Below are 16,287 nucleotides of genomic sequence, written 5' to 3'. Positions count from 1 at the left end.
TAGACCAGTAGACCACTAGACCAGTAGACCAGTAGACCACTAGACCAGTAGACCAGTAGACCACTAGACCACTAGACCAGTAGACCAGTAGACCAGTAGACCACTAGACCAGTAGACCAGTAGACCACTAGACCACTAGACCAGTAGACCAGTAGACCAGTAGACCACTAGACCAGTAGACCAGTAGACCAGTAGACCACTAGACCAGTAGACCAGTAGACCACTAGACCAGTAGACCAGTAGACCAGTAGACCACTAGACCAGTAGACCAGTAGACCACTAGACCAGTAGACCAGTAGACCAGTAGACCAGTAGACCACTAGACCAGTAGACCAGTAGACCAGTAGACCACTAGACCAGTAGACCAGTAGACCACTAGACCAGTAGACCAGTAGACCAGTAGACCAGTAGACCACTAGACCAGTAGACCAGTAGACCACTAGACCAGTAGACCACTAGACCAGTAGACCAGTAGACCACTAGACCAGTAGACCAGTAGACCAGTAGACCAGTAGACCACTAGACCAGTAGACCAGTAGACCAGTAGACCAGTAGTATTTTCCTGTCCCGTTATGTCTTTTGTTATTTATCCTGTCCTGTCTCATCCTGTCTTTTCTTATTTGTTTGTCTCGTCCTGCCCTGTTTTGTTTTGTCCTGTCCTGTCCTGTCCTGTCCTGTCCTGTCTCGTCCTGTCATGTCCTGTCCTGTCCTGTCCTGTCCCGTCCTGTCCTGTCCTGTCCTGTCCCGTCCTGTCCTGTCCTGTCCTGTCCCGTCCTGTCCTGTCCTGTCCTGTCCCGTCTCATCCTGTCCTGTCCTGTCCTGTTTTGTCCTGTCCTGTCCCGTCCTCTCCTGTCCTGTCCTGTCCTGTCCTGTCCCGTCCTCTCCTGTCCTGTCCTCTCTCGTCCTGTCCTGTCCTGTCCTGTCCTGTCCTGTCCTGTCCTGTCCTGTCCCGTCTCATCCTGTCCTGTCCTGTCCTGTCCTGTCCCGTCTCATCCTGTCCTGTTTTGTCCTGTCCTGTTTTGTCCTGTCCTGTCCTGTCCTGTCCTGTCCTGTCCTGTCCTGTCCTGTCCTGTCCTGTCCTGTCCTGTCCCGTCCTCTCCTGTCCTGTCCTCTCTCGTCCTGTCCTGTCCTGTCCTGCGGTGTCTCACCGTTGAGGACAGCCTGGGGGAAGTAGACGGAGGACCCCTGGTCCCGGCTGTAGCGCTGCAGGTCCACCACGTAGAGGGACTCCCTGCAGACAGCAGGAGAGGACGGGGACGCCTGCAGGACGGACGAAGACACAGCAAACAACAAAATAAAAGACAGACAGCAGATATTAGAAGAGTAGAGGAGATGGACGTCCCCGTCCTCATGAACGATATCAGCATTAATAATAATATATATATATAATAATAATAATATATATATAATAATAATAATAATATATATATATAATAATAATATATATATAATAATAATAATATATATATAATAATAATAATAATATATATATATAATAATAATATATATATAATAATAATAATATATATATAATAATAATAATAATAATATATATAATAATAATAATAATAATAATATATAATAATATATATATATAATAATAATATATATAATAATAATAATAATATATAATAATATATATATATAATAATAATAATAATAATATATATATATAATAATAATATATATAATAATAATAATAATATATAATATATATATAATAATAATATATATAATAACAATAATAATAATATTATAATAATAATATATATAATAATATATATAATAATATATAAATAATAATAATATATATATAATAATAATAATAATAATAATATATATATAATAATAATATATATAATAATAATAATATATATATATAATAATAATAATATATATATTATAATAATATATATATATAATAATAATAATAATAATATATATATAATAATATATATAATAATATATATATATATAATTATAATAATATATATATATATAATAATAATAATATATAATAATAATAACATATATATAATAATAATAATATATATATAATAATAATAATAATACATATATAATAATATATAATATATATATATAACAACAATAATATATATATATAATAATAATAATAATAATATATATAATAATAATATATATATATAATAATAATAATATATATATATATACATTATAATAATAATTTAATGTTCAATAAGAGATTAAAGATCAGGCTGGATATCAAACAGCATTAATAATATATATACATATATAATAATAATAATATCTATATAATAATAATAATAATAATATAATGTTCAATAAGAGATTAAAGATCAGAGGTGCTTCTCATTCATCATTTTTCGCCTCCTCGTCTCCTCGCTCCTCGTCTCCTCGTCTCCTCGATCCTCCGGCTGTGACCCGGAAATCGATCTCAGTCCTCCATCTTGAAGGACGTCCCAATTCATAAAATGCGCATCAAGGAGCGAGGATGGAGGAGCGAGGAGGCTTGCTGGAGGAGCTATGAGCGAGGATACACCAGTGTTTCCTCCAGTGTTTCCTCCACGGAAGTTTAACACCGACCGACACGCCCCCTACTGGATATCAGTTATTGATTGGACGCTGCGCCGATCAGACTGATCAGATACATCAACATCACTGAGTTTTATACCGGAGTGAAGACAGATCACAGATTAACAGATTTATAGTCTGGTTGTCTTCTGATTCACCATCTAGTTATAATCTGTGTTAACTGTAGGAGTGAACAGCAGACGGAGCATGTTGATGGTGAAGTGATCCAGCAGCAGGAGGACCTGCAGGAGCTCTGCTTCACACACCGTCACTGAAGGAGTCTGACTCTGAAGGAGTCTGACTCTGAGAGGGGTTTATAAAACCTGACAACAGACCTCAAACTACTTTCTGCATTTATTAGAAAGAGTTTTCTTTTGATGATCTGTTATTTCACTCATTAACTTTTATTAAGTATCCAGTTAAAGTCAGAGAGAGAAGGAGGGTCTGTCTTTTACATCATTTATCTTCATTTCCATTCAGTCACATGAGGCTGATAACTCCTGAATGTCTGGTTTGATATGAGTTACATCATTTACATTTTCACTGAAACATCCAGCCTGATACAGAACTACTACTGTCAGAACATCAATAACTACAGACACTAATAATGATTAATAATATAAAGGTATTGATCCAGTAGAGATGGTTCCTGGTCCTCTAAGCAGGACTCAGTCCACAGTAGAGATGGTTCCTGGTCCTCTAAGCAGGACTCAGTCCACAGTAGAGATGGTTCCTGGTCCTCTGAGCAGGACTCAGTCCACAGTAGAGATGGTTCCTGGTCCTCTAAGCAGGACTCAGTCCACAGTAGAGATGGTTCCTGGTCCTCTAAGCAGGACTCAGTCCACAGTAGAGATGGTTCCTGGTCCTCTAAGCAGGACTCAGTCCACAGTAGAGATGGTTCCTGGTCCTCTAAGCAGGACTCAGTCCACAGTAGAGATGGTTCCTGGTCCTCTGAGCAGGACTCAGTCCACAGTAGAGATGGTTCCTGGTCCTCTAAGCAGGACTCAGTCCACAGTAGAGATGGTTCCTGGTCCTCTAAGCAGGACTCAGTCCACAGTAGAGATGGTTCCTGGTCCTCTAAGCAGGACTCAGTCCACAGTAGAGATGGTTCCTGGTCCTCTAAGCAGGACTCAGTCCACAGTAGAGATGGTTCCTGGTCCTCTGAGCAGGACTCAGTCCACAGTAGAGATGGTTCCTGGTCCTCTAAGCAGGACTCAGTCCACAGTAGAGATGGTTCCTGGTCCTCTAAGCAGGACTCAGTCCACAGTAGAGATGGTTCCTGGTCCTCTGAGCAGGACTCAGTCCACAGTAGAGATGGTTCCTGGTCCTCTAAGCAGGACTCAGTCCACAGTAGAGATGGTTCCTGGTCCTCTAAGCAGGACTCAGTCCACAGTAGAGATGGTTCCTGGTCCTCTGAGCAGGACTCAGTCCACAGTAGAGATGGTTCCTGGTCCTCTAAGCAGGACTCAGTCCACAGTAGAGATGGTTCCTGGTCCTCTAAGCAGGACTCAGTCCACAGTAGAGATGGTTCCTGGTCCTCTAAGCAGGACTCAGTCCACAGTAGAGATGGTTCCTGGTCCTCTAAGCAGGACTCAGTCCACAGTAGAGATGGTTCCTGGTCCTCTAAGCAGGACTCAGTCCACAGTAGAGATGGTTCCTGGTCCTCTAAGCAGGACTCAGTCCACAGTAGAGATGGTTCCTGGTCCTCTAAGCAGGACTCAGTCCACAGTAGAGATGGTTCCTGGTCCTCTAAGCAGGACTCAGTCCACAGTAGAAACACAGACCAGCTGTTATTCATGTGCAGGTGTTTGTTTAACAGGTAACAGGCTACAGAGAGGAAACACTGCTGCTCTGATAACTCTGTGTCTTTATTACTATTAGATCAGGTCAGGCATAAACAGCTGTTAGAGCTGACTGACAGCTGATCCAGATGTGATCAGCTGTTAGAGCTGACTGACAGCTGATCCAGATGTGATCAGCTGCTGCTGTCATCAGAAACGGACGTCGCTTCACGTGACGCTTCAGAGGAAACGACGTCTCATGTCTCTAAAAACATATTTCCTCGTTTCCTATCTCCTCGAGTCTTTTCCTCGCCTCCTCCGCTCTCGTCTCCCGTGGGCGGGACTAAGACGCGAGGAGAGGAGTCGAGGAGAGGAGAGGAGAGGAGAGGAGTTGAGGAGAGGAGTCAAGCCGTATAAAAGCACAAATGGGAAAGACCCCAGGTTTCTGTAACAAAGACAAACATGGCGGCTGAACTGACCGTCTGGTAACCAGCAGTCAGAATCAGCTGCTGATCTCTCACCGCCAGACTCCACTCAAACATCCGCTCATTTAAACCGATCTGACTCACCGACTGATAGAAACGGATCTACGACACAGTCTCACATCAGTCTGGTTGTTTAGGGTCTGCCGGTAAATTCGGCTCATCTAGAATATAAATATATGTAATATAAATATGTGATATATAATCCACTAAACGGAACTTCCTGACAGCTGATTGTTTAATAATCCGCGTTTTATTGTTAAATTAAAACAAACCGAGCGGTAACATGTATCCCGAATGTCTTTAATCACAACACACTTATTAAATAATAACATTAATATCCCGCAGAATGAGTGATTTCACTGTTAAACTAAGAGACGTTAAATCTGTAGATATCTGAACGGAGTCTGGTGGAGAGAGAGGAGGAGGAGGAGGAGGAGGAGGAGGAGGAGGAGGATGGAGACAGAACCAGCAGACAGATATCACACCGACTCATCAGTAACGAGCTGCAGGACAGACCTGGTTGGTCCCGGTACCGGGTCTGGACCGGGTCAGGGTTCTGAGGAGGACGCAGTCAGGAGCCGCCATGGTGGACCGGCAGCTCAGACAATAACAGTGCGGTGCATTGTGGGAGAAACAGACAGACACTCTCTATTGAAATATCAGGAAAACTAAAAGTTAAAGAATTAAATATGATATTTAATTTATTTAAATTTATGTTAAACGATTTTATCATTTTATTTAAAAAATGTTATGTGTTCTTCTGAACTGAAAATAATAATAATAATGATGATAATAATATTAATATTAATATTAATATTAATATTAATAACCAGACGGTGTTGGGTCATTAACACTCACAGTAAAGCGACTGTATAGAACTGTGTTTTATTGGACAGTTTGACGTATAAAGAGGACAGAGTCAAATTGAGGACATGGAGGACATACAAGGACTATATATATAAGGACTATAAACCAGCAGCCAGACTTCAGACCGGGAGCCTGTGACATCACTTCCTGCCGCAGCTCTAGGCTCTGCGGGTGAAGTGCTGCGAGTCCCTGAACTCCAGGTAGAGGCTGAACAGCAGGTGCAGCGACTGGACGCGGCCGCCGTAGACGGGGACGTCCAGCAAGGCGCAGACGGCGTCGGCGTACTCGGCCAGGCCGCAGCCGAGGCGGGCCGGCGGCAGCTGCAGGCGGCCCAGCAGCTCCTCCAGCTCGCCGGGCCACTCCTGCATCAGGCTGTCGATGTCCGGCATCGGGCGGCCGTACTGAACGCTCGCCGCCGGCTTGGAGCGGTGCAGTGCGCCGATAGACTCCACCCAGCTGTCCAACGCACGAGGGTTGGTCTGAGGACTCGCCACGCTCGTCACCTTCTGCAGCTGCAGCACAGACACACAGAGGACGAGGAGTACAGTAGAGTAATAGTACAGTACTACAGTAGTACAGTAGAGTGTAGTACAGTACTACAGTAGTAGTACTGTAGTACAGTAGTACAGTAGAGTGTAGTGTAGTGGCGGTCCAGTACCTGGGTGGCTCCGTGCTGCTTGCTCTCCTCTGACAGCCACAGCGACAGCACCGTGGGGTCCGACTGCTTCACGCTGGGCTCGTCCAGAACCAGCAGACCCAGACTGTCCGCTTTCCCGTCCGGCCTCGGCACCTGAACGCCACACGGCTCACCGTCAGGTCAGAGGTCACAGAGATACAGTACAACATCTACTACACTACTTCCTGTACAACGTCTACACTGCTTCCTGTCCCGTTTCTACTTCCTGTCCCGTCTCTACCTCCTTTCCATCTCTACTTCCTGTCCCGTCTCTACTTCCTGTCCCGTTTCTACTTCCTGTCCCGTCTCTACTTCCTGTCCCGTCTCTATTTCCTGTCCCGTTTCTACTTCCTGTCCCGTCTGTACCTCCTTCCCATCTCTACTTCCTGTCCCGTCTCTACTTCCTGTCCCGTGCGTACCTTGAGGAAGGCGTCGATGTCCCCCACGGCGGGGATGAAGTCGGGGATGAAGGGCTTCAGGCTGTGGTCCAGCTCCAGAGACTGAGGACTGTATCTGAGAGGAGACACCACAACACTGCTTTACACGAGGCTCCGTTCATATGGAGGACAGGAACTGACCAACATGACACCATAAATAAACAAATAAACAAATATTAAATGTAGCAAAAATTATATTATAAATAAATGAAGCTATTAATGAATTGATCAAATGTGACATAAATTGATATTTCACAGCATTTTAAACGGAAACAAATATATAAGATGAATGTTGTTGTTTTTATATGTGCAATAATCTGAACATTCATCTCACAGCAGTTTATAGCTACTACATTTATTTATTGTTTTATATTCATTATTATTATTATTATTATTATTATTATTATTATTGTTGTGTGGTAGATGTATGAATGAATGGGTGGAGGTTGTTTTCACTCCTTCGTTGTGAGGTTTTTAACGATACTATGACAATAAAGGCATTCTATTCTATTTATTCATCTTTGTATTAATTCCCTTATTTATTTACTCTTCTGTTTATTTCTCCCTTTTATTTATTCATGTATTTATTTTTAATATTTTTTAATTTATTTATTTGTATTTGTGTTTATTTTTATATTTTTGCATTTATTTTTTTCTTCTGTTCTGAGATGTTGTTAAATGTTAACTACTGATGAAGAGGAGGATGAAGATAATTAACTACTGATGAAGAGGAGGATGAAGATAATTAACTACTGATGAAGATGAGGATGAAGATAATTAACTACTGATGAAGAGGAGGATGAAGATAATTAACTACTGATGAAGATGAGGATGAAGATAATTAACTACTGATGAAGAGGAGGATGAAGATAATTAACTACTGATGAAGATGAGGATGAAGATAATTAACTACTGATGAAGATGAAGATAATTAACTACTGATGAAGAGGAGGATGAAGATAATTAACTACTGATGAAGATGAGGATGAAGATAATTAACTACTGATGAAGAGGAGGATGAAGATAATTAACTACTGATGAAGAGGAGGATGAAGATAATTAACTACTGATGAAGATGAGGATGAAGATAATTAACTACTGATGAAGATGAAGATAATTAACTACTGATGAAGAGGAGGATGAAGATAATTAACTACTGATGAAGATGAAGATAATTAACTACTGATGAAGATGAGGATGAAGATAATTAACTACTGATGAAGATGAAGATAATTAACTACTGATGAAGATGAGGATGAAGATAATTAACTACTGATGAAGATGAAGATAATTAACTACTGATGAAGATGAGGATGAAGATAATTAACTACTGATGAAGATGAAGATAATTAACTACTGATGAAGAGGAGGATGAAGATAATTAACTACTGATGAAGATGAGGATGAAGATAATTAACTACTGATGAAGAGGAGGATGAAGATAATTAACTACTGATGAAGAGGAGGATGAAGATAATTAACTACTGATGAAGATGAGGATGAAGATAATTAACTACTGATGAAGAGGAGGATGAAGATAATTAACTACTGATGAAGAGGAGGATGAAGATAATTAACTACTGATGAAGATGAGGATGAAGATAATTAACTACTGATGAAGATGAAGATAATTAACTACTGATGAAGATGAAGATAATTAACTACTGATGAGGATGAAGATAATTAACTACTGATGAAGATGAGGATGAAGATAATTAACTACTGATGAAGATGAAGATAATTAACTACTGATGAAGATGAAGATAATTAACTACTGATGAGGATGAAGATAATTAACTACTGATGAAGAGGAGGATGATGAGGGTTGTTAACTACTAATGAAGATGAGGATGAAGATGATGATGATGATGATGATGATGATGATGAAGGCTCACCGTGTGATGTACTGGAAGAGTTCTCTGATGTCCGTGGTGACGGGCAGGTTGACGTAGTCCGCCGGGTCGTACGCCCCCTCCGGAGCCTCGCCGGGCTCCTCATCATCATCAGAGTCCTCTTCATCAGAGTCCTCCTCTTCCTCTTCCTCCTCCTCCTCTTCCTCATCGTTGGGACTGACCCCGCCGGCCGGTTCGCCGCTCAGCTCGCCGCTCAGCTCGCCGCTCAGCTCGCCGCCCCTCTGAGGCATCTGGTCCTCGTCATAGTCCTCGCTGTCAGCTGACATCAGGCCACGCCCCCTCCTCTCTGACTGGACACACACAGGAGTACAAGTACACAAGTACCATCAGCTCCATGTAGTACAAGTACACAAATACCATCAGCTCTATGTAGTACAAGTACACAAGTACAATCAGCTCCATGGAGTACAAGTACACAAATACCATCAGCTCCATGTAGTACAAGTACACAAATACCATCAGCTCCATGTAGTACAAGTACACAAGTACAATCACCTCCATGGAGTACAAGTACACAAGTACTATCAGCTCCATGGAGTACAAGTACACAAATACCATCAGCTCCATTTAGTACAAGTACACACATACTATCAGCTCCATGTAGTTAGATTGTTAGATAGTTGTTAGGTTGGTAGGTTGGTAGATTGTTAGGTAGGTAGGTTGGTAGGTTGGTAGGTTGGTAAATTGTTAGGTTGGTAGGTTGGTAGGTTGGTAGATTGTTAGGTTGGTAGGTTGGTAAATTGTTAGGTTGGTAGGTTGGTAGGTTGGTAGGTTGGTAGATTGTTAGGTTGGTAGGTTGGTAGGTTGGTAGATTGTTAGGTTTGTAGGTTGGTAGATTGTTAGGTTGGTAGGTTGGTAAATTGTTAGGTTGGTAGGTTGGTAGGTTGGTAGATTGTTAGGTTGGTAGGTTGGTAGATTGTTAGGTTGGTAGGTTGGTAGATTGTTAGGTTGTTAAATTGTTAGGTTGGTAGATTGTTAGGTTGGTAGGTTGGTAGATTGTTAGGTTGGTAGGTTGGTAAATTGTTAGGTTGGTAGGTTGGTAAATTGTTAGGTTGGTAGGTTGGTAGGTTGGTAGATTGTTAGATTGGTAGGTTGGTAGATTGTTAGGTTGTTAGGTTGGTAGGTTGGTAGGTTGGTAGGTTGGTAGATTGTTAGGTTGGTAGGTTGGTAAATTGTTAGGTTGGTAGGTTGGTAGATTGTTAGGTTGGTAGGTTGGTAGATTGTTAGGTTGGTAGGTTGGTAAATTGTTAGGTTGGTAGGTTGGTAGATTGTTAGGTTGGTAGGTTGGTAAATTGTTAGGTTGGTAGGTTGGTAGGTTGGTAGATTGTTAGGTTGGTAGGTTGGTAAATTGTTAGGTTGGTAGGTTGGTAGATTGTTAGGTTGGTAGATTGGTAGATTGTTAGGTTGGTAGATTGGTAGATTGTTAGGTTGGTAGGTTGGTAGATTGTTAGGTTGGTAGGTTGGTAGGTTGGTAAATTGTTAGGTTGGTAGGTTGGTAGATTGTTAGGTTGGTAGGTTGGTAGGTTGGTAGATTGTTAGGTTGGTAGGTTGGTAGGTTGGTAGATTGTTAGATTGGTAGGTTGGTAGATTGTTAGATTGTTAGGTTGGTAGGTTGGTAGATTGTTAGGTTGGTAGGTTGGTAGGTTGGTAGATTGTTAGATTGTTAGATTGGTAGGTTGGTAGGTTGGTAGGTAGGTTGGTAGGTTGGTAGGTTGGTAGATTGGTAGATTGTTAGGTTGGTAGGTTGGTAGGTTGGTAGATTGTTAGGTTGGTAGGTTGGTAGGTTGGTAGATTGTTAGGTTGGTAGGTTGGTAGGTTGGTAAATTGTTAGGTTGGTAGGTTGGTAGATTGTTAGGTTGGTAGGTTGGTAGATTGGTAGGTTGGTAGATTGTTAGGTTGGTAGGTTGGTAGGTTGGTAAATTGTTAGGTTGGTAGGTTGGTAGATTGTTAGGTTGGTAGGTTGGTAAATTGTTAGGTTGGTAGGTTGGTAGATTGTTAGGTTGGTAGATTGGTAGATTGTTAGGTTGGTAGGTTGGTAGATTGTTAGGTTGGTAGGTTGGTAGGTTGGTAAATTGTTAGGTTGGTAGGTTGGTAGATTGTTAGGTCGTTAGTTGTTACCGGTAGATGTTGTTTACCTGTAGGTTGTTATTTGTTTACCTGTAGGTTGTTGTTTACCTGTAGGTTGTTGTTTACCTGTAGGTTGTTTGTTTACCTGTAGGTTGTTTGTTTACCTGTAGGTTGTTAGGTTGTTGTTTGTTTACCTGTAGGTTGTTTGTTTACCTGTAGGTTGTTGTTTACCTGTAGGTTGTTTGTTTACCTGTAGGTTGTTAGGTTGTTGTTTGTTTACCTGTAGGTTGTTAGGTTGTTGTTTGTTTACCTGTAGGTTGTTGTTTACCTGTAGGTTGTTTGTTTACCTGTAGGTTGTTAGGTTGTTGTTTGTTTACCTGTAGGTTGTTGTTTACCTGTAGGTTGTTTGTTTACCTGTAGGTTGTTAGGTTGTTGTTTGTTTACCTGTAGGTTGTTGTTTACCTGTAGGTTGTTTGTTTACCTGTAGGTTGTTAGGTTGTTGTTTGTTTACCTGTAGGTTGTTAGGTTGTTGTTTGTTTACCTGTAGGTTGTTGTTTACCTGTAGGTTGTTTGTTTACCTGTAGGTTGTTAGGTTGTTGTTTGTTTACCTGTAGGTTGTTAGGTTGTTGTTTACCTGTAGGTTGTTGTTTACCTGTCTGTGGCTGGAGTCGCTGTCTATCTCCTCCTGGTCGGTGATCTCGAGACTCTCGTCGTATTGTTGGTTTTTCAGTAGTTCTGTGTGTTTGTCCCGGTCAGCCCGCTCCATAGGACGCTACCGGTTACCGGTTACCGGTTACCGACATCCAGCTACCTCGGTACCGTTACAACAGAGACTAGCATCCAGCTACCGACCGAACCGCCGGTTCACCGGATAAACGAGCCTCCGGAGTCCGTCTGATAACGGGTTAAAACCGGGTTAGGGTTAGGGTTAGGGTTATTACCGGGATATTACCGGGTTGTTGTTACCGGATATAACGGCTGTGTGTTCAGTCTGTTAGCAGTTAGCAGCTAACTAGCTACTGAGAGAGCTGTAGCCTGGCAACGGACCGCGCAGTGCATCATGGGATTACAGTTTAAAAAAACAACAAAAAAAACTTTATTGAAACACAAAGAAGACAACAGCGTCATCAGGTGACGCTACCAGAGGCCTGTACTACGAAGCGAGTTCATCATCTCCAGGGTATCTTCATCATCTCCAGGGTATCTTCATCATCTCCAGGGTATCTTCATCATCTCCAGGGTATCTTCATCATCTCCAGGGTATCTTCATCATCTCCAGGGTATCTTCATCATCTCCAGGGTATCTTCATCATCTCCAGGGTATCTTCATCATCTCCAGGGTATCTTCTGGTTATCTGGCTTCACTAACTCTAACAACAGAGATCTCACTAAACTGAACTATGAAGCTGGTTATCAACTCAGTAAGTCAACCAGAGTTTCTCTGTCTGGTTATGAGCGCGTTCACATGAACGAGGAGGTGTTTACAGCATCTGACCAATCACAGACATGAACAAGACTACTGACCAATCACAGACATGAACAAGACTACTGACCAATCACAGACATGAACAAGACTACTGACCAATCACAGACATGAACAAGACTACTGACCAATCACAGACATGAACAAGACTACTGACCAATCACAGACATGAACAAGACTACTGACCAATCACAGACATGAACAAGACTACTGACCAATCACAGACATGAACAAGACTACTGACCAATCACAGACATGAACAAGTCTACTGACCAATCACAGACATGAACAAGACTACTGACCAATCACAGACATGAACAAGACTACTGACCAATCACAGACATGAACAAGACTACTGACCAATCACAGACATGAACAAGACTACTGACCAATCACAGACACGAACAAGACTACTGACCAATCACAGACATGAACAAGACTACTGACCAATCACAGACATGAACAAGACTACTGACCAATCACAGACATGAACAAGACTACTGACCAATCACAGACATGAACAAGACTACTGACCAATCACAGACATGAACAAGACTACTGACCAATCACAGACATGAACAAGACTACTGACCAATCACAGACATGAACAAGACTACTGACCAATCACAGACATGAACAAGACTACTGACCAATCACAGACATGAACAAGACTACTGACCAATCACAGACATGAACAAGACTACTGACCAATCACAGACATGAACAAGACTACTGACCAATCACAGACATGAACAAGACTACTGACCAATCACAGACATGAACAAGACTACTGACCAATCACAGACATGAACAAGACTACTGACCAATCACAGACATGAACAAGACTACTGACCAATCACAGACATGAACAAGACTACTGACCAATCACAGACACGAACAAGACTACTGACCAATCACAGACATGAACAAGACTACTGACCAATCACAGACATGAACAAGACTACTGACCAATCACAGACATGAACAAGACTACTGACCAATCACAGACATGAACAAGACTACTGACCAATCACAGACATGAACAAGACTACTGACCAATCACAGACATGAACAAGACTACTGACCAATCACAGACATGAACAAGACTACTGACCAATCACAGACATGAACAAGACTACTGACCAATCACAGACATGAACAAGACTACTGACCAATCACAGACATGAACAAGACTACTGACCAATCACAGACATGAACAAGACTACTGACCAATCACAGACATGAACAAGACTACTGACCAATCACAGACACGAACAAGACTACTGACCAATCACAGACATGAACAAGACTACTGACCAATCACAGACAAGAACAAGACTACTGACCAATCACAGACATGAACAAGACTACTGACCAATCACAGACATGAACAAGACTACTGACCAATCACAGACACGAACAAGACTACTGACCAATCACAGACATGAACAAGACTACTGACCAATCACAGACACGAACAAGACTACTGACCAATCACAGACATGAACAAGACTACTGACCAATCACAGACATGAACAAGACTACTGACCAATCACAGACATGAACAAGACTACTGACCAATCACAGACACGAACAAGACTACTGACCAATCACAGACATGAACAAGACTACTGACCAATCACAGACATGAACAAGACTACTGACCAATCACAGACATGAACAAGACTACTGACCAATCACAGACATGGACAAGACTACTGACCAATCACAGACATGAACAAGACTACTGACCAATCACAGACATGAACAAGACTACTGACCAATCACAGACATGAACAAGACTACTGACCAATCACAGACATGAACAAGACTACTGACCAATCACAGACACGAACAAGACTACTGACCAATCACAGACATGAACAAGACTACTGACCAATCACAGACATGAACAAGACTACTGACCAATCACAGACATGAACAAGACTACTGACCAATCACAGACATGAACAAGACTACTGACCAATCACAGACATGAACAAGACTACTGACCAATCACAGACACGAACAAGACTACTGACCAATCACAGACATGAACAAGACTACTGACCAATCACAGACACGAACAAGACTACTGACCAATCACAGACATGAACAAGACTACTGACCAATCACAGACATGAACAAGACTACTGACCAATCACAGACATGAACAAGGACTACTGACCAATCACAGACACGAACAAGACTACTGACCAATCACAGACATGAACAAGACTACTGACCAATCACAGACATGAACAAGACTACTGACCAATCACAGACATGAACAAGACTACTGACCAATCACAGACATGGACAAGACTACTGACCAATCACAGACATGAACAAGACTACTGACAGACAGGCAGAGCGGCACATTATACAAAGAGTAAACTATATTAGAGAAATAGGAAGAGGTGAAACTCTTAATCAGACTAACAGTAACAGCTGAAGCTGCTAAATGCAGGAAGAACAGCTGGAAAAAGAAAAAGTTGGTAAAGTGTACTTGTCTAAATATAAATAGTGTTCACGATAATAATAGATGAATGAAATACACGTCTGTTAATCCTGCAAACAGACAAATGAGTATGAGTATTTAAACCTCCTTCCACCTGCTCCTCCTCTCTGACGGTGTGAAACGGACTCAAGAACAAGTAAAATAAATAAATATAAAATATAATTCAAAGCGGTAAACACCCCCAACATAAAGCCAGCTGTCCTTCCTGCATCTGTCAGTTTAAACTGAGTTGTTTTTAGTCTGGATTATGACGGTAACTTCTTCATATGTGTGTAATATTATCATACAATCACCGCACTGAGCTCTGATTGGTCAGTAGTCTTGTTCATGTCTGTGATTGGTCAGTAGTCTTGTTCATGTCTGTGATTGGTCAGTAGACTTGTTCATGTCTGTGATTGGTCAGTAGTCTTGTTCATGTCTGTGATTGGTCAGATGCTGTAAACACCTCCTCGTTCATGTGAACGTGCTCATAACCAGACAGAGAAACTCTGGTTGACTTACTGAGTTGATAACCAGCTTCATAGTTCAGTTTAGTGAGATCTCTGTTGTTAGAGTTAGTGAAGCCAGATAACCAGAAGATACCCTGGAGATGATGAAGATACCCTGGAGATGATGAAGATACCCTGGAGATGATGAAGATACCCTGGAGATGATGAAGATACCCTGAAGATGATGAAGATACCCTGGAGATGATGAAGATACCCTGGAGATGATGAAGATACCCTGGAGATGATGAACTCGCTTCGTAGTACAGACCTCAGTTCTGTTTGTCACAGCTCTTTGTTTATGTTTTCGCTAAGCTTCTTTTGTATGTGAATGTTTTTAATGTTTTCTGCTGTTACTATGGATACTGTCATTTTGAAATAAAAAAAAGCAACAACACGTGGAGGAAATATTAATTAATAAATGTAGACAAAACAAATCTATTCAAATAAATACATTAATAACAATAATAATAATGTATCTTCTTTATTTTATCGAGTTTCTATTTTTCAACCTTCAGAATTTCTCAGATTTTCTGAAGACGATTAATTAATAAATGATATTAATAAAATAAACTAAAGGACTCCTCCCTTACTAGTGAAGCTTTCGACCACTGGGCCTGGTCTTCATCACAGTGTTCACTTCATATTATTGGACTGTTACCAGCAGCCAATGAGGAGAGGGAGCTCATGAATATTAATGAGCAGGAGAACATGACGTCAGAAACACTTTAAACACAAAAAACAAATATTTAGATTTATTAACCTTTATTACTTCACTTTAAAATGTCACTCAGCTGCTGTTTCTCAACTACTGACGTCATATTAATGTCAAATAAAGATTATTATTATTATTAGTGTAAAATAAAGATTATTATTATTATTAGTGTAAAATAAAGATTATTATTATTATTAGTGTAAAATAAAGATTATTCAATGAAAACTACACAAAGGAGGAAAATATAATGTTGAACTATGAGAATATGTATGAAGCAGATAAA

The 16,287-nt window shown here is 41.0% G+C and overlaps 2 protein-coding genes across 7 annotated transcripts in view; both read right to left on the bottom strand.

Moving 5' to 3' along the window:
• si:ch73-71d17.2 (RPA-related protein RADX) overlaps positions 1-5,555 on the bottom strand; it is a 14,886-nt gene extending 9,331 nt beyond the window's left edge. For all 6 annotated transcript variants that reach the window (XR_005205260.1, XM_037758928.1, XM_037758930.1 and 3 more), the window contains exons 1-2: positions 5,357-5,555; positions 1,149-1,260 (exon numbers count right to left, since the gene is read on the bottom strand). Coding sequence is in view for 5 of the 6 variants with exons in the window: in XM_037758928.1 (XP_037614856.1) it covers positions 1,149-1,260; positions 5,357-5,425 (181 nt within the window). In the remaining variant the exon portion in view is untranslated. The remainder of the gene's footprint in view (positions 1-1,148; positions 1,261-5,356) is intronic.
• A 151-nt stretch (positions 5,556-5,706) lies between these two features.
• On the bottom strand, positions 5,707-11,854 carry ift46 (intraflagellar transport 46 homolog (Chlamydomonas)). Its single transcript, XM_037758993.1, has 5 exons — positions 11,453-11,854; positions 8,716-9,023; positions 6,803-6,896; positions 6,366-6,497; positions 5,707-6,219 (listed from the first exon to the last, which is right to left on the bottom strand). The coding sequence occupies exons 1-5, from the start codon at positions 11,564-11,566 to the stop codon at positions 5,866-5,868; spliced, it is 1,002 nt and encodes a 333-aa protein (XP_037614921.1). The 5' UTR covers positions 11,567-11,854; the 3' UTR covers positions 5,707-5,865.
• Between the last annotated feature and the right edge of the window lie 4,433 nt (positions 11,855-16,287).

This window comes from Sebastes umbrosus, chromosome 22, assembly GCF_015220745.1.
Source record: "Sebastes umbrosus isolate fSebUmb1 chromosome 22, fSebUmb1.pri, whole genome shotgun sequence".
In the NCBI taxonomy this organism is placed as follows: Eukaryota; Metazoa; Chordata; class Actinopteri; order Perciformes; family Sebastidae; genus Sebastes; species Sebastes umbrosus.
This window is presented reverse-complemented; position numbering and strand designations above follow the sequence as displayed.